The 18,026-nt window shown below is 49.4% G+C and overlaps 1 protein-coding gene across 2 annotated transcripts; it reads left to right on the plus strand.

The window, feature by feature from the left end:
• Window positions 1–631: 631 nt before the first annotated feature.
• On the plus strand, window positions 632–10,466 carry CDC20 (cell division cycle 20). Of its 2 annotated transcripts, none has more exons than XM_078622912.1 (12): window positions 632–768; window positions 2,826–3,127; window positions 3,375–3,496; window positions 4,036–4,132; window positions 4,521–4,652; window positions 5,751–5,860; window positions 6,406–6,495; window positions 7,351–7,445; window positions 7,643–7,865; window positions 8,557–8,682; window positions 8,827–8,944; window positions 9,582–10,466. In XM_078622912.1, the coding sequence occupies exons 2-12, from the start codon at window positions 2,827–2,829 to the stop codon at window positions 9,764–9,766; spliced, it is 1,599 nt and encodes a 532-aa protein (XP_078479038.1). In that variant the 5' UTR covers window positions 632–768; window position 2,826; the 3' UTR covers window positions 9,767–10,466. The 2 variants fall into 2 exon arrangements, with proteins under 2 accessions (XP_078479038.1, XP_078479031.1); XM_078622905.1 differs by having other exon boundaries at window positions 639–768; window positions 3,354–3,496.
• The last annotated feature ends 7,560 nt before the right edge of the window (window positions 10,467–18,026 follow it).

Consider the following 18,026-nt stretch of genomic DNA (forward strand, 5'->3'; position numbering starts at 1 on the left):
CCTCCCCCGTGTTAAACTGAAGCCTAAGAAACCGCGACGCCGGCGGTTGCCGTGGCGACCGCTGCTCGCGTCAGGCGTTCTCCGTGGCCGCCTACACCAAGCGGGGGGCGGGGCGGGGGCGTGGTGGGGGCGGGGGCGTGATGGGGGCGTGGTGGGGGCGGGGCGGGGGCGTGGTGGGGTCCTCGGCGTCGTTGACCAATCGAGAGCCGCCGTTTTCAAAAATGCGCGGCCAATCAGCGCGAAGCGACCGTTATGAGAGGGGCGTCTGCGCTTCCGTTGAACACGTGGGGGGCTTCGTAGTGCAGAGATACAGCGTGAGAGATACAGAGATACAGCGTGAGAGATACAGAGATACAGCGTGAGAGATACAGTGTGAGAGATACAGAGATACAGCGTGAGAGATACAGCGTGAGAGACACAGCGTGAGAGACACAGCGTGAGAGACACAGCGTGAGAGACACAGCGTGAGAGACACAGCGTGAGAGACACAGCGTGAGATACACAGCGTGAGAGACACAGCGTGAGAGACACAGCGTGAGAGACACAGCGTGAGAGACACAGCGTGAGAGACACAGCGTGAGAGACACAGCGTGAGAGACACAGCGTGAGAGACACAGCGTGAGAGACACAGCGTGAGAGACACAGAGACACAGCGTGAGAGATACAGAGATACAGCGTGAGAGATACAGAGTGAGAGAGGCACAAGACTGAGAGGCAACAGAGAGACACGGGGAGCGGTCACTCTCCTGCGAGAGAGGGCTGCGTGAGGTGAGGAGGATGTCTGATGGTGGTTACAGTGGTTGGCATCGTGCTGCTGTGGTGTGTTGTGGTTGATCTGATTGTGTGGTGATTATTGCAGTGGTCGTGTGGTGGTTATTATCGTGTGTTCGCTTGTAGTTTTATCGCGGCTGATGTCATTGCGTTGCGTGGTTGTGATCGTATGAATCCTTGCAGTCACGAAAGCTTTAAATCTAGAATTCAAATCTAGAATTGTAATCGTGGGTTTGGAGTTGTGATGGCTGTGGCCGCTGTTGTGTGAAAGTGCTACTAACCCGTCGACTCTGTTTAGAGTCTGTCCAGGTGATATAAAGTCTGCCATGGCGATATAAAGTCTGCCAAGGTGATATAAAGTCTGCTAAGGCGATATAAAGTCTGTCCAGGCGATACGGGTGGGGGTCTTTGTGTTCCTGGTTGCGATGTGTGGATGTCTCTGTAGCGACACGGCGTGTGTCTTTGTTGTGGTCGTGTGTTTCGATATACGAGCTTGGGTGAGTGTTGGTGGAGCCCACCGTTTAATTGTGTTTGCCCCTCGAGGATGAACTAAACTAATATACTGTCTATGCTTATGTCGCTTGCCTTGATTCCACAACCGCTGGGAAGAGTTTTGTTTAGATTCTGGCCCAAGTCCGGAATCAACGCGCACACGGTGGCCGCCAGGTAGCGATGGCTCTGAACGAAGTCTTTGTTATTTAAGCGTGTTACGGAGACTTGGGGTGGATAAAGGCCACTTTGACCTATGATCAGATGTGTAACTCTTCTCGACGTTTTAAGAAGAAGTCTTCTGGGAAGATAATTGTTGCTCCAAAGCGGGTGACGTCATTGCCCCGTGCCTTTTTTTTACACGATTTTATATCCTCAATCTTGTAACTAAAATTTTACCCACTTCCCAATGTGTCATCGACTGCAAACTTGGTATACTTATGTCATACTGATGACAAGACTACATTCTATCATTAAAAATTAAATATATATATTTTACATTTTACACGTTTTTTATTAACTCACTGTCTGTTGTGATATCCTCAAATCTTGTAACTCAATTTCAACCGTCTTCCCAATGTCGTATCGACTGCAAACTTGGTATAGGTATGTCATACTGATCACAACACGATATTCTATCATAAAAAAAATATATTTTTTAACAATCTTTTTTACGGCTCCAATTATCCACGCTCAACTCACGTTGCCTGTAAATCGCCACGGTCCCTTACGTCACGGCCTCGGGCAGCCACGCCGAGGGGCGGGGGATGTGGAAGGAGGGGAGGGGCGATGGGGGAAGGGGGCAGGGGGAGGGGCAGCTCGGACAGTACATTTTATTAAAGCGTTAAAAAAAAGTATATTTAAATATTTTATTAAACCGAGCCGGCCCCACCTTACACAGTGTACGTCAGAGTCTCATTTTCGACTGGCACAACCGAGCCGTGCCGAGCCAGTGCGGTTCGCGGAAGGTTGTGGCGACACCGCACCCTTGTCTCAGGGTGCACCAGTGACAATTCACATCTCCTTGCGTTTTTCTATCTGTATTTACATTCCCTCCAGCATCCAAGCTGACCAAACCAGGTGGGGTAACCACACTGACCTGGCCAGCACACCTTTTATTAATTGGTCCCACTCTGACCAACATGGTGAAGTATGGTTAACATAACACAATCACTGACATAGCCTGAGAAGGCCTTATTCTGACAATAATTTCACAAAAGGCTGCAAATTATTTGAATTACAATGTAATGTGTGTTGGATGACTTGCACACAACTGCTGCACTTGGTAGCTTGACATCGTTTGCCTCGCTAGTCTGGGGCTTTGTCCCCACATATCTGAGGTCTTGTTTGAGATTTCTTATGTCTCCATATTTGTCTGTCTGTCTGAAGATGTAAAACTTTTTATCTAAGAGATAAGTAATGCCTGTGTCCTTGTGTGGCTCCATCTATCTGAGGATGTTCCAGGAGTGCCCTTTGAGAGAAAGATCATGTCCTGCTGAAATTTCAGAGCTGATCTACATCACTGCTTGTATCAATATCTCGCTGCATGTCTTCGCGTGTCTCAGGATGTCGCAGTTCTCGTTTGAGAGTGACGTGAGTCACTTGCTGAAGCTGGATGCCCCGATTTCCTCGGGTCCCCAGCCGCGTTGGCAGCGCAAGGCGGCGTCCGCGAACACGAGCACGGTGGGAAGCTTGGGCATGCCAGCCCCCCCTGGCGCCCACAACTGTAGCAGCAACAACAGCAGCATAATGGCAGTGTCACCAATGAAGGGGTCTAGTCGCGCCAATAGCAGCAGCCGCACGCCAGGACGCACTCCCACGTCCAAGTGCCAGAACACGCCCGGGGCCAAGGGCAAGAGCTCACCTGGTGAGTGTGACGTGGCTACGTACGGTGCGAAATAAGTTAAATATACATCTATAGTCTGTGGTTTTGTGCATATGGTGTGTGATGATTGTGGTGTTTGAATGTGTGGAATGTGCGGCGTGTGGGTCTGTATGCACGCTTGTGTACGCATCGCCATATATATGTATTCTCTTTGTATATACTTTGCTGTGTGTTTACTGTCCGTGTACATATTTGCCATGAATGCCAGCTGTGCGTGCCCAAACTCCAGGTCGTGCCCCCCGCACTCCCCATGGCAAGTTCTGTGACCGATTCATCCCAGTGCGCAACAGCAAAAATATGGAGGTGGCGAGCTACCTCGTATCTCGAGAAGAAACCGCATCTCCACTGAAGGCACGGTGACACGCACACACGGTGACACGCACACACGGTGACACGCACACACGGTGACACGCACACACGGTGACACGCACACACGGTGACACGCACACACGGTGACACGCACACACGGTGACACGCACACACGGTGACACGCACACACGGTGACACATTAAGACTCACTAGGTATACAGAACATAGACACATGGAGGTAACAAGCTACTTTGTGTCTCAAAGAGACCGACACGGGATCAAACGCTGTAATGGAGGTGGCAGGCTACTTCCACGTGTCTCAAAGAGAGATACGTGGGAAGCACGAAGTCATGGTTCATATAAACACATGGATCTGGTCAAGCCACCTAGTCTCAAGATGCGACGGTGGTGTCTCCACCCCATTGACGGTCACGGGACACACGAGGATGCTCGGAGGTGGCAGGCAATCGGCCTCGTGTTTTGACGAGTCTGCTTCATTCCTCCACGCCCTGGGGACATCGTTACAGCAACGGAGGTGGGGGCAAGGGAACACTGCTCCATGTTTATTTTTCCGTGTGAAGGAGAAGCAGGCAGCGATGATGCATCTGCTGAGCGGCGTGGATGTGGAGAAAGCACGAATCTTACGCTACCAGGGACCCGCGCCACCTGTACCTGAGGGTAAGACCGGCTACACGGAGAGATGGTGGAAGACACGGGGATCTGCAGCTGAGTAGTGGATTTGATGTGTCGGTGGGGACACGGGGCGTAGTGGGAGAGAGAACTTGAGGGATAGAAAAGACCTAGGGACGGTTAAAGGTGTTGGGGCAAGGCAGAGACAGGAAAGTGGAGGGAAGGACATGGGGGAGACTGGCGTACAGGGGGATAGAGATAACCGGAGACACGTGGGGGAGAAGGGAACTATGGATGTGGCTGTGAGTGGTTCCCCCTGGTACATCGACGCAGGCAAGTTGCTGTACTCCCTCCAGGGCTGTGTTCGTAGCATTCGTGGTGAATGTGGTCATGGCATTTGCTGTGGTGGTTAATATTGTTGTGGTTGTCCCCTAAGGCTACAGCAACACACAGAAGGTGCTGTACTCCCAGCAGGGCTACACACCCCTCTCCCTGCTCAAGAAGAAGCGACACATACCCACGCAGCCCGAGCGTGTGCTCGACGCGCCGGCCGTCCGCAATGACTTTTGTGAGATACGCGCACACTCACGCACACACACGTGCACACACACACACGTGTATACACATCTACGCAGGCACATGTGAATAGCTCATCATCGTTACCATAGATCCATGGTTACTTCCAGTCAGAATAAACCCCTCGGCCAGAGCTATGCTCAGCTCAGCCTTTGCTCAAGGGAGCGTGCTTCACTTTAGCCAGCTCTGAGCATGCTCCCAGCATGCTCAGGATTTCGATGTTTGAAAGAAACATCAGCACCTCAAGCCAGAGCTGATCCGTGACTAAGAATATGGTCCATAATTTACGTCTCACATCAGAATCTAAATATGTATTCATCCTGGAGGAATCCAATGAGCTATACAGCTGTTTTTTTACAAATGTCCAGTAGGGACTGGTCAGAATGTTACAACAACAAACAATATGACAAACACGAAAGGAGTGCAATGTATAGTTAAGGTAAACAAATCACTTAATTTATGTACAAGTAAAACTTACCAGGTAAAGCCCACTGAGCTATTAACTTATTTTTCAGCAGCAACCTGGCCACAAATGATAGCTCAACAAAGTGGCTTATCACGTGGGAATTTTTAGCAGCAAATTAATATTTTTAGATACGAGTGCCCCACAATCAAGACCGCTAGTCCCCCACGTGCCCATCCTGACCAATTACTAAGGCCACAATACTGAGATTACGTCCACGCAACTAGTCAACGCAGTGTTAGTTTGGCATTTTTATTCACATTGTATATTAGTGTTTTTTCGCCACAATGTGGCACTGACGTTCTCCTCATGCATTCTCAAGTTATCCTGTACAGTATCCACGCTGCAGCCTGCGACACCACCGCCCTCCCCGCCACAACTAAGGCCTTGTTCTCACTCCGGTTGGGGGCATGACCCATGGGTTGAGAACCGCTGGACTCGGGAGTAATTAACCAGTTATTAGATCTATACCTTTCCTGAATTGCAAAACCGGCATCATATAAAATCCATATTTACCCATGTATATGTGTAATATAGATACATATATATGCACAACACAAAATTGGTCCTGAACTAAAAGTTATAACCCTTATCCTGACCTGTGACCCCGTACCCCCATGTGCGCAGACCTAAACCCGCTGGACTGGAGTGTGGACAACGTCGTGTGTGTGGCGCTGGGCCAATTTGGGACGTATCTGTGGGACGCAGAAACGGGGAATGTGACCCAGCACATGAAGGCATGCGGAGAGATACTGGGACACAAATACAAAGATCCCCCCCATATAGCCTTGACATACTATTGGGGCAAGTGCTATTAGAGAGCACTGGCATGGCACACAAGGGGGTGGGTGACTAACAACAGACTTGGCCGCCTTTGTCTCCCTATGGGTGATGAGCACCAGGTACTCATTTGATGTTGAGTCTGCTTAGGGGAGGCGCATGATTGGTTCAGAGAATTGTCACTTGTGTTAACGGTGAGCGGAAATCGGACTTGGGTCGCCGGGTTTATAACGCAGCCCGCTAATCACTACACGACCGCTCCTCATACTGGAACACATGCATGGATCGACACAGACATGCAGAGACACTGAAATGCAGACAGGCACAGACGAATGGAAAACAGGCTCATTCATAGATGCATGGGGATACGGGGGCAGTGTTGTGTTCTTGTGAAAAGCAGACGGGGTGCCGTGAGGCAGCACATGCACACCGGGAACTTGAGCATGAGAAAGGTGTTAAGGCTGTGCCGTGTTTGTGCGCTGTGTCTCTGCCCGCGTATCAGATGGAGGGGCAGGATTACCCCTCGTCCGTCTCATGGGTACCAACTGGAGGCAACATCATCGCCATCGGAACCAGTTTCAAAACCGTGCAGGTAATGAGCACAGCATTCTGGAAAGGGGCCTGGAGCAGAGGATTCTAGCATATTTCAAGGAGCAGGGCATTCTGGAAGGGGGGAGTGTGGAGCAATTGCCTGGTAGGGGAGCAGAGGATTATGGGAAGTGAGCAGGTGGGCTTTTTATTGGTGCCATAACTTGTATGTCCTTGTATGTGTCTATATCACTCTCACTATGGGAACCTCATTTGCCAGTAAAAATGTGATAATTGGTTCTTTACCCTTCTATCTGGCAACAAAACTGACACCTTTTTTACAAGGAGTCATGTTTGCATAGACCGCAATACCTGCAGTCATAATACAAACAAAAGAACATAACTCTGATAATGTGCACTGTCCTTAAAGTTGATTGATCCACACCCGAGACAGCTTTCCTTAGAGCCTAGTCTCATATGGCAAATGAGGTTCCCATAGTGTAGATGCTTGCCCCGAGCTCTCATACTCTGATGGTGCATTGTCTTTGAGTTGTGCGCCTTTTGGCGTCATCTGGTCCAACCCATATGAGACTAGGCTCTAAGGAAAGCTGTCTCGGGTTTGGATCAATCAACTTTAAGGACAGTGCACATTATCAGAGTTATGTTCTTTTGTTTGTATTATGACTGCAGGTATTGCGGTCTATGCAAACATGACTCCTTGTAAAAAAGGTGTCAGTTTTGTTGCCAGATAGAAGGGTAAAGAACCAATTATGTGTCTATATCGTTTAGCATGTGTGCCTGTGTCTCCCCATTGTATATTTTTGCGTGTGCGTCTGTGTCCCTGTTTTTGTCCTCGTGCGCGCGCGCCTGCGCGTGCCTATCCTCATGTGGATCTCCGTGTGTGTGTTTGCACATGTAGATCTGGGACGTGGAGCGCAACAAGTGTTTAAGGAATATGCAGGGCCACACGGGGCGTGTGAGCTCCCTGTCCTGGAACGGACACCTCCTGTCAAGGCAAGTGCTTGAGCGCACACCACACACTTGTTGTGGTGAACACTTTGGTTGTGGTGGTTAACGCCGGTGTTGTAGTGGTGGTTGTGGCTCTCAACTTCGAGATGCGGGTGGCGTCACACTACATTGCCGTTCCTTGTTGTGGCCGTGGCGGTTGTGGTTTTTTGTAAACTCTGCGGTCATGGCGGCGTTTGTTGTAGTGGGTCCCGCTCGGGTCAGATCCACCACCATGACGTGCGGATGGTGCAGCATCACGTCGCCACGCTGAGTGGCCACTCTCAGGAGGTGTGCGGCTTGGCGTGGTCCCCTGGCGGACGCCTGCTGGCCAGCGGAAGCAACGACAACAACCTCCTCGTGTGGGCCAACGGCAGCACATCCTCGGCACCCCTCCACTCCCTCCAGCAGCACACGGCCGCCGTCAAGGCAGGGACACGCACGCAGTGACACGCTGGCACAACAGACACGTTGACACACGCGCTCGCCGACGTGTGCCGAGCCAATTGCTATAACGGCCGCTAAGTAGTGGAAACATCACCGCAGTGTTCGTCTGAAAAAAAAAACCCATCAAAACAGAAAAATAGTGCAGAAACGTATAAAAAGCACAGATGGCCTTTGTGCATTTTGCAGGTCATGTGAAGTGTTGAAGGCTTGCTGGCAAGAGATCTTGGGACAGGTCCGAGGTGTTATGGGTTAGCTTAGAACTAGAAGATGGATCACCTGCCCTCCCGACTCCACCGCATGAGCCACAGTGTGCAACGTGTGCACGCCGAGTGCGTGACGGACACTGACGCACACTGACACACTATCTCTGTGCTTCTTTTGAGCGGTCGTGCATTGCAAAGCGCACTGCGCTCCAAACCCGGCATCACGAGTTCGATTCCCGGCCACGGCTAACATCGGTTGCAGGTGATGTCTGAATTGGTCCTGAACTCGTCGAGATCAACTCAGCCTTCCTGGTGCCGTGTCTGAACATCAGCAATGGGGAGACAAAGGCGGCCGGCATGATGTGCCGTGCTCGACCTAATAGGTGTGCGATGTTGGCACTGGCCTCAACAATCTGAGGCTAAATGAAGAATATTTGTCTGTCTCTTCGTGTCTGTCTGTTTGTATACAGGCACTAGCGTGGTGTCCATGGCAAGCGAGTTTGCTGGCGAGTGGGGGTGGAACAAACGACCACCACATTCGCCTGTGGAATGTCAACACGGGGGTCTGCTTAAACGCAGTGGACGCCAAGTCTCAGGCATGGACACACAGACACGAGGGAGACGCTCTGCGAGAATGGGGGACACGAGACAGTAGCAGTGTTTCCGTGCCGTGGACGTTGTGTGTGTCTCGGGCACGAAGAGACGCGGACGCGTGTTAACGACTCGTTCCCCCGCTCCAGGTGTGCTCCGTCTTGTGGTCGAGCGAACACAAGGAGCTGCTCTCCGCCCATGGCTACGCCAAGAACCAGCTCACACTATGGGTCTACCCAGCGATGGTGCCCATTGCCGAGCTCTTAGGTATGGGGGCACACGAGCACACAGGCACAAGGACAAATCTGGAGATGGCAACGTGGGGGGGGGACAATATAAATGTGCCTGGTCATGATTTCTTTATAACTGCTTTTTTGTTTAGAACTGCTTTTTGTGTTTAGTTTGTCCTTCTCCGCACCTCTGATTAGCACGGTTGGCTACATACGGTATGAGAGAAGTCCATCATACATACATGCCTATTCCTGAGATAATGAGCATTGATGTCCAGCGCCGAGCTAAAGAGTAAGTGACACACGAGGCAAAATAGGGGCATACGAGGACGGTGGACGCACAGGAGCATAGGGGGGGGGATGCACACTGGTTGTGTATCAATAACTACCTAGTATAGGGACACGGGGACACTGGTCATGGCGGAACATGAGTTCATATCCCAGGTCGTCCTTGAAAGAAAGCCAGTGATGTTTCACGCGACTCCGTGGGTTTATCTCATCCGGTTAATTAAAGGATACAAACAACCACACCGCCAAATTGTCTTTCTCCCTCGCGCATGTCTCTCCCTCGTCCCCATCCCTTCCCCATGATCCACGTCTAACCCGTGTCCCTGTGTCTCCCTCCCCCATGTGTCTCTCCCCCCGCCCCCGCCATGTCTCTCCGTACCCCGCAGGCCACACAGAGCGCGTGCTGCAGGTTGTAGCGAGCCCCGACGGATCCTCCGTGATGTCGGTCGGTGCCGATGAGAGCCTGCGCCTGTGGCGCTGCTTCCAGGGGGACCAGTCGCGGAAGAAGAAGATACAGCAGCAGCTGGGAGGCAGCAACGCGGGGAGGCTCTCGCAGAACTGCTTGCGCTAACCAACATCCCACTGGCAACAACTCTTATCAACATTGACCCTCACCTGTTCGAGCATAGAGGGGGATGCTAAAGTCATATTGCCAGAATTATCCCCGCTCCTAATCCCCCCTGCTCACTACAGTGCGTAGATCTGCAGTGATCACTATTCACTGTTCAGATACAAATTGTCCTTGCATACTAAACGTGCTTGATGATTTTGACATGTCCATTACAAATTGCCGCCGTGTAGCGTTTTTTTCAATCGGGTGTGCTCGCTCACGTCTAGTGTTCACCAATCATTAGGTATGTGCAGTGTTATTTGATTTGTTAAGTCAACGAAAAATAATTAAATGTAAAAGTGCTTTTGTGACTGGCAAGTGTCATTCGCAAAACTGCCCGAGCCTGACCACCGGGCATCACCACAGCCTTGCCTCTACCCCTGAACGTTAACTACAACAACTCAATTAACTACAACAACCCCATTAAAGTGTTGTATATAATCGCCCCAAATCTTCCTGCCCCCCCCCCCCCCCAAGCATTCCCATGTCCCTCCCCCCCCGTGTGTGTGTGTACATGTGTTCTGTGCTAATCTTAATAGGTGCTCGCTAACAACACTTGCTACAGCAGTCTGTTGAACGTTATATGGGGAAAATGTGTTCGCGTATTTGAATTTGGGTGTGTTTATTTTAAATAACAATAAATGACGTGGATCTGCTGGAAGGACGAGTCGGTTATGGTCGTGGCATGGGGAGGTGGAGACTGAGAGAATCGTGGATGTGAAGAGAAATGTCGGGGCGAATGAACATGCAGGGAAACCTGGCGACGTGAAGGGGGAGGTACGTGGAGGGTAAAGGAGACGTGAGGTGAAGGATCCATTGAGAGATGCTTGCCTCTGGATGGGTGTTGGGTTTCATATCCCTGGTATGACGTCAGAGTTGAGCTAAGAGGAACTGCTGATGTGGGTCCCAGAAAATCCATTGGCACAGTGAAGTGTGCGTATGCTTGTGTAGTTTTGCCACCATACTGGTAGGAACCACCTGGTTCCAACAGCCCACAGGGGATTATTGTGTCCGTCCGTCGTGCATCAAAAAATGGGAGGGGTGGGGCTGGGTGGAGAGGGGAGGGGCTAGGTGGAGAGGGGAGGGTGGGGCTGGGTGGGAAGGGGCTGGTCACCCCGTGGTGCCCTTATAAATCTCAACGTTTAACCTACTCACGCCGGCTTGTGCCCGCCCTCACAGTCGGCCATATTTGCGGAATATACCACGCCGCCGTTGACCCTGGCCATTGACCGAGCAACCCAACGTTCCTACCAGCTCCCTCCGCAGGAATGTGTTTAATGTGAAGTCGTGAAATGTATGCCCAGCCAAGGATCTGCAGTAACTAGCAAGATATGTTTTGAGCCAACCGATAAGAGATCTAGTCATGTGAGACGTGATACAGAAAATAGAAAAACGCAATGGAATAAAATGAAAAGCCACGTGGATGAGTGATAGAGATGTAGAAATAATGAGGTGAATGAAAAGGTATGGATGATGAGTGAAAGAGAAGATATGTACACGGAGGCAGAGATGTCAAATGAGGTGTAGATGAGTAAGAGATGCAATGTGATCCACGTCCTCGTTCTGTGCCACGAATTCGTCCCGCCGCTTAATCTGCGCACCAGTTTTTTGTACAAAGTGCGTACAAACTGCGACCATAGCGACCTCTAACGATACAAAAACGACTCGCGTTAGTCAATAACACCGCCTTGGGAAAATCTACAATCGGCGATGTTGTTGGCAATGGGCCTTCTTCATAGCACACCAAATACCGTATTCAGTTAACGATAGACTGATAATCGTGCACAGCGGACCCATTGGCGTGCGGTGGTGGCGATGAGTGCTGCCGCTATTCACGATGACATGTTCAGGCTTTCGCGACCAATATCCATAAGAGGTGTTTTTTGGGTTGGATCGCGTAAATATTGAAATGTCATTAAAACCCAACTAGTAACGAATTGATAAGTTCTGTTTACGTGACAACCCTTACGAGTTGGTGGTGGCGGGTTTTAATGACATTTACGAGATCTAACCCCAAAAAAACCCTATGGATATAATGGTTCTGCTGTCGATGGTTCCGCTGTGACTGATGGTGCCGATGTCACTGCTGATGACAATAACGGTTGCTGCTACACACGATGACGAACACATTCCTGTGGAGGGAGCTGGTAGGAACGTTGGGTTGCTCGGTCAATGGCCAGGGTCAACGGCGGCGTGGTGTATTCCGCATGCCGACTGAGGGCGGGCACAAGCCGGCGTGAGTAGGTTAAACGTTGAGTTTTATAAGGGCACCACGGGGTGACCAGCCCCTCCCCACCCAGCCCCTCCCCACCCTCCCCTCTCCACCCAGCCCCACCCCTCCCATTTTTGGATTCACGACGGACGGACGGACACAATAGTCCCCTGTGGGCTGGTGTAACCAGGAGGTTCCTACCAGTATAACTCGAACTACATTGATATCGCTTAATTCGTACCGAGCCGCACACGTTCGTTATATTCATGCATTCATGCACGGATATAGATTTATTCAACGTTATTGAACTGCAGTTCAATCGACGTACGCTGGCCACAAGCCTTCCTAATCGTTACAAAACTTTAGTCTCTTGCTTGTAACGCACATGCCTTCAAAGGGTAGGGCAAACGTCTTTCGAGGCAAGGATTGAACGGGAAACAGCTAATTTGTAGAATGAGTGATGTGTGACAACATGTCTATTGCAAGAAGCAGATGAATTGTCAAGAGGAGGATGATGTAGGAGTGAGAGAGAAGGACGAGAGGATAAATATAGATGGTTTTATGGATAAAGATGATGGAGAGAGGGGGGGGTTGTTGTATATGTTGGGTATCAAAATTTGTTATGTTGTATGCGTGCGTGGGTGAAATTATTATGTTGTATATGTGGGTTATGAATATTCAGTGAAAATAATAATAATCAAATGAAATTTGGCCAAATGTGTAATTATCCGGAAATATGTTAATTTATGTAATTATGCACATTTAATTATGCCAATTCGAGAGGTAATCGTAGTAATTATGCGAGTGGGTGTAATTATGATAATGCAAGTCGTTATGATAACCAGACCCCGCCTCGGTGACGAGGGTGGGTTATCGATCGGAATAAGGCAATTAATCGTATGCAGTTATGCAGGTGTGGTGTAAGTATGCAAGATTAACTTAGATTAACTCGGCATCGTTGTCTAGGTTCGTCTCATTCTCGCTTATTTTAGGTCCCCGGTTCACCCCGTTATCGCTTTAACATTTACTGAGTATGTATTAGTGTGTTTATTAAGGTCACCAAGTTCAGATCTCAACGCAGAAGCAGATCTTATGCATAGATTTCAGGAAAGAATCACACAACCACTTCTGTATTAATCAATTTATTACTAATTCAACCTCAACTATGATATAGTATGCGAACTCTCAATCCCGGAACGTCAACACGGCATCAATACAGTATCATCAACGATTGTCTGATTTCACTTTGACAGCGGCACATGGATCCCGCATAACGCGATGGTTGTTAGTGAGAGAGAGTCGTTAAAACATGCAAATACTATGCTAAGAAAAACCTTAACGTTAATGAATGATTACTCAATATTGTTCACGCAGTACCGTACTCCTTATTGATCATACGCAACCCTTATCACTTTGTTAGCACCTTGGGTCACGGGACAGTTGAATATTCTGTAGAGGATGCGAGTACGTGCGGCGATTATGACTGAAAGATACTTGAAAGATTATACGGCGATAAAAAAAAAACACAATCAAAAACAGTTATTATTCTTAAAGGCACCAATCTCAACAGATACATCGGCAGGTTATCTGACAACAGAATGGCTCGGAGTAAGGGCCTGCGACGGTGCTCCTTTTCCGAAGATCGTTATCTTATCAAGTTTACTAATTGGGGACCAGATCACCTGATAAGGATCTGGTGGGCCACCACTCCCCACGTGAGCGTGGCTCGGCGGAAGGAGGTGCCAAGAATCAATTCGTATTGATGGATCTGTTGGGAATTTATGCGATTAAGAGTACAGCCCACTAAATATTAAAGATAAAAATTACGAATACTCTTATAAACGACGGATGGCCATCACTCGGTCTCGAGTGTTTTTGAGTGGTAAGAGTTGTCTTGAATAGTCAGTGTTCAGAGTCGGTTCTTTATGTCAAACAGACGCCTGGTGGTCGTGTGGTGAGGGGGCGGTGCGCGTCATACGTATCAGTCGCTCCCCTGTCACCGTGGTGAATTGGTTTGGATGCCCGGTCGGTAGGTGGCGCCCACAGCTCGCTCGCAGCGTGCAGTGTTGGGTCGTCAACCAGGGGAAGCACAGAGCCTCGTCGCCAAACCGCGACCTCCGGCGGCAGCAGAGACCTCCGACTCAGCAGAGGTTGACCCACGCAGGCCGAGTTGAGCTGTCAAGCGGGTCTTGCCCGCCTGCAGAGGAGATGGGGAGCCGCTTGAGTCGAGCCCCGAGAGCCGGCTCCGGTGAGCCGATCGAACTCGGCTGAGTCCCAGACGAGCTGAAGAGTCGAGCCGACCCGCTGGTCGCAGCTCGCTCCTGAGTCGACCCCCCCGGTCGAGCTGAAGATGAGTCGAGCCGACCCGCTGGTCGCAGCTCGCTCCTGAGTCGACCCTCCCGGTCGAGCTGAAGATGAGTCGAGCCGACCCGCTGGTCGCAGCTCGCTCCTGAGTCGACCCTCCCGGTCGAGCTGAAGATGAGTCGAGCCGACCCGCTGGTCGCAGCTCGCTCCTGAGTCGACCCTCCCGGTCGAGCTGATTTCCAATGCTCAGGGTCCTTTCTTTTATGCTGAAAAATCCCTTTTGGGTCCTGCCCACAAGGCGGGGTTTCTTTTGATTTTTGCTGTGTCAGGATCTGTCCGTAGGTAGGTGTGTCCATGTGTGTGTCCGTATGTCCTTGTCCTTGTGTGCATCACCCACGGTATATTCCGTTGTCATACTCCCTCCATAAAATCCACGAGCAAACAATCAGATGTTACAAATTGCCTCGAAGTCGTCTCTCTGTCTGGGTGCAATATTATCTCTTGTCTGGCCTTCTTCATGAACCAAAACACAGACGTTACAAATCGTCTCACAGGCGTCTCTGTCCGTGTTGCACGACCTGGAGGGAGGGCAACACTCCCTCCGACCCTCACCGATGCACAAGGAAATGGTTAAAAAGTTTTAACATTTGTCCCTTACCATTTCACAGTTATGATTCTGTATGTAACCTAAGGTCTGCCGTTTCCCATCGTGGTGCTTGACCCAAGTGGAGGTGCCTCCCCGAGCGTATACACACTCTTATCCCGCGCTGCGGGGATACAAAGACGGCCGGGATCTCCCTTTCTCTCCGACCCTGGGTTTAACATCGCTCTTTTATTATGTATTTTATATTCGACCTGGTGGTGATTCATCCTGTTATCCTGGCTTTTCATAAGTTTTACTTTGGTCTTTTCATGCATAGGCTTATTATTATTAATTTATTTCCGATATCTTAGGTTAAGGGGTAAGTTTCTTGATCCTAGGAATTCGTATTCCTTGGTGTCTGCATGGTTATATAAGCGGAATATAGTTTACGGTGAATAGCGTTAACATTGATGTTATGTACGATATTATGTATTGTGATGTCTTTAACTTAACTTGTTGGTCAGGGCTTTACTGACATGAAGTTGCATTTCATAGCCTCGCAGTCTTTGCCTCACCCTGTCTCTGCTCGCCGTTGTTGTTGCTGTCCAGCTGACGCCGTTAACTCAAGGCCTCATTAATTTCCGTCACTCCTTGTAGGTGAGGGCGGTTGAACCTTGGAGTCAGTTCTGGTTTTTGTCTGCCTGCTTCTTCTGATGTCCCCTGACCCCGGGAGTTATTATTTCTACTTTTATGGCCTGTCGAAGCCCGACTCGCTGTTGTTGGGCTGGTGGGTCGCTGGGTTGGTGTGTCGTTCCCGGCTTTTTTGCTTACGTTTGCAGTTCGCCGTGCTCTTAATTTCCTTCCCTCTTCAACCTTATATCGACTATTCGCTCCTGTCTGGGTGCGATTCAATTTTGACTTAGGAAGGTTCTGATTGTCATATGCTTTGGGTCGAGTTGTATAAAAAGTATTAAAGTATGGAAATAACATTTCATATTGACTTAATGATGGTGATGGTTCAGTAGGCGTAACTTGTGGCCTGGTTTAATTGGAGTGGGTGTGAATATCAATAACTTTAGCCTATCCTGTTGTTAAATCCCGACTTTAACGTTACTTTACTAGCAATACAGAATAATTGAGCTTTTCGTCTTAACTAGGCGAACGCGAACTTCTGGTGACCCCTGCAGCCTTGTTATTCAGCTGAGTCTGCATCCTTGAGATATACAACGCTCTTATTCGTCTCACTGTGGCCATCCAACCTTCTGCTCTGGGAGTGTTATTCTTAATTTCAGGTCAAAGGCCCCCTCACGTTCAGACGTGCAGGGTTGTTTAAATCAGCTCCCTCCAGTTCATTACTTAACAACACCTGGTGTTTTGCAGTTTGCTGCGCTTTGGGGTGTTTTCATTCATTATATCTCAATGATGGAAGAAGGCTAGGATACAACAGGGTACAGCATGTACCCAAGAAAGATGAAGGAAACGGAAAAGAAAGCAGCAGAGTGAAATATACGCGAGGATGATGCAGGAAAGACGAAGAGGCATGGATTTACGGATGTTGAACTTCTTTCACACCGTACGGAGCCATCCGTGCTAATCGGAGGTGCGCAAGATGCCGATGTGCCTGAGAGAAGTACGGTGCAGGATAATACACGAGCGAGAAGAGAAAGGCAAGCCGAGAGAGAGCCGGAGAGCAAACGATGATGCGTGCTGCACCTCCACTGGTTAACTGGAATGCCTTAAGGACTGAAAGAATATGAAGTTGAGATTGTTACATTGGGGAAACGAAACGTCATGTCTCTGATGTGCACATATTGTTCTTTTAGCCCTGCCCACCCCCCCCCAACACATTCCATTAATTGGCTACCACATTCAGATAAGCCCCTCCTCCCCCCTTAACTTGTATTTAAGAGCTTGTATCTTGGAATTCTGCCACACTTGATACAGTAAATCTAGCTGTGACGGTCCCACCTGATGACGGAGACTTGTGTTGCCTCCGAAACGTCGTGATTTATTATTTTATTTCTATTATTATTTCTAGTATTGTTATTTTATTATTTATTTTTTACCTACGTGACTTTACCGAAAAAACCTAAGAGTATGAATCCTTGCAGTCACGAAAGCTTCAAATCTAGAATTCTAGAATGAAGTTGAGATACACGAGTATCCGTTAGCCCGGCAATAGCATGTGGCTGTGATTGTAACACGCTGTCGACCGGAGGCTGCCATCACATACCCCCAATTCGCATGGTTGGCTAAAGTCCGGTGCGAAATAAGTTCAACATTTCCGAATTTGGAAGTGCAATTGTCATCCGGAGCGAAGCCTCGTGACTCACTTTGCATCGGCATTTCACATTTGAACCACGGGTTTTATCGGTAGCAAGTGCCCTGCCGGGGGAGGGCGACTGAGCCTCGGTAACACTTTCCTGCACGAAGAACTGTGGCCCGTGCCAGAATCTTCACGATCGACGCCGACGAGGCCACGCGGCCAGAGACGGAGAGAGTTGGAGACGTGACCCAATCGGTCCATTGCAGCATCACCACTCACGCGGCCCAAACAACTCCAGTGACCGACTGTGGGGAGGCCTTCAGCCAACAATGGTACTGGCAAACGGTTGAAACAAGTACTCTCTTATAGACGCCTATTTTTATCTCAATATTTAGAGTAAATGAGCACTGGTTCAGCAGTTCCACTGCTGGATTATATTTTTTCCGCCTGAGGACGACCGCTTGTGTTGCGACTGAAACGTCGTGATATATTTTTATTTTATTACCTACGTGAATTTACCGAAAGAACCAAAGAGTATGGATTCCTGCAGTCACGAAAGCTTCAAATCAAGATTCACATCAAGATTGAGTAAATGTAATTTTCGTTTTATGAACATGTCATCATCAACAGCAATCCATCAATCTACCGCTGTAATAAGACCATCCAATCTGTCGCAAACTCTCGGTCCTGCGATGCGATATTCCACCTGCACATGGGCCGATGCCATCACTTCATCTCCACATTGGGCCATTGCGTCTTCTCGTGGCGTATACCTCGGCGTCGCCCGACTGCTCGTACGAGCAGAATAACACTCTGACGTGCCCGGTTGGAATGACGACTCGCACGGCTTCACAGA

This window comes from Lampetra planeri, chromosome 3 (genome assembly GCF_965212315.1).
Source record: "Lampetra planeri chromosome 3, kcLamPlan1.2.h2, whole genome shotgun sequence".
In the NCBI taxonomy this organism is placed as follows: Eukaryota; Metazoa; Chordata; class Hyperoartia; order Petromyzontiformes; family Petromyzontidae; genus Lampetra; species Lampetra planeri.

What these genes read in the sequence shown, in the direction of transcription:
- CDC20 (XM_078622905.1), top strand. Translation starts at nt 2,827, where the DNA reads ATGTCGCAGTTCTCGTTTGAGAGTGACGTGAGTCACTTGCTGAAGCTG. An exon ending in AAACCGCATCTCCACTGAAG is followed by an intron (nt 3,497 to 4,035) that starts GCACGGTGACAC and finishes TTCCGTGTGAAG; the next exon opens with GAGAAGCAGGCAGCGATGAT. An exon ending in ATGTGACCCAGCACATGAAG is followed by an intron (nt 5,861 to 6,405) that starts GCATGCGGAGAG and finishes CCCGCGTATCAG; the next exon opens with ATGGAGGGGCAGGATTACCC.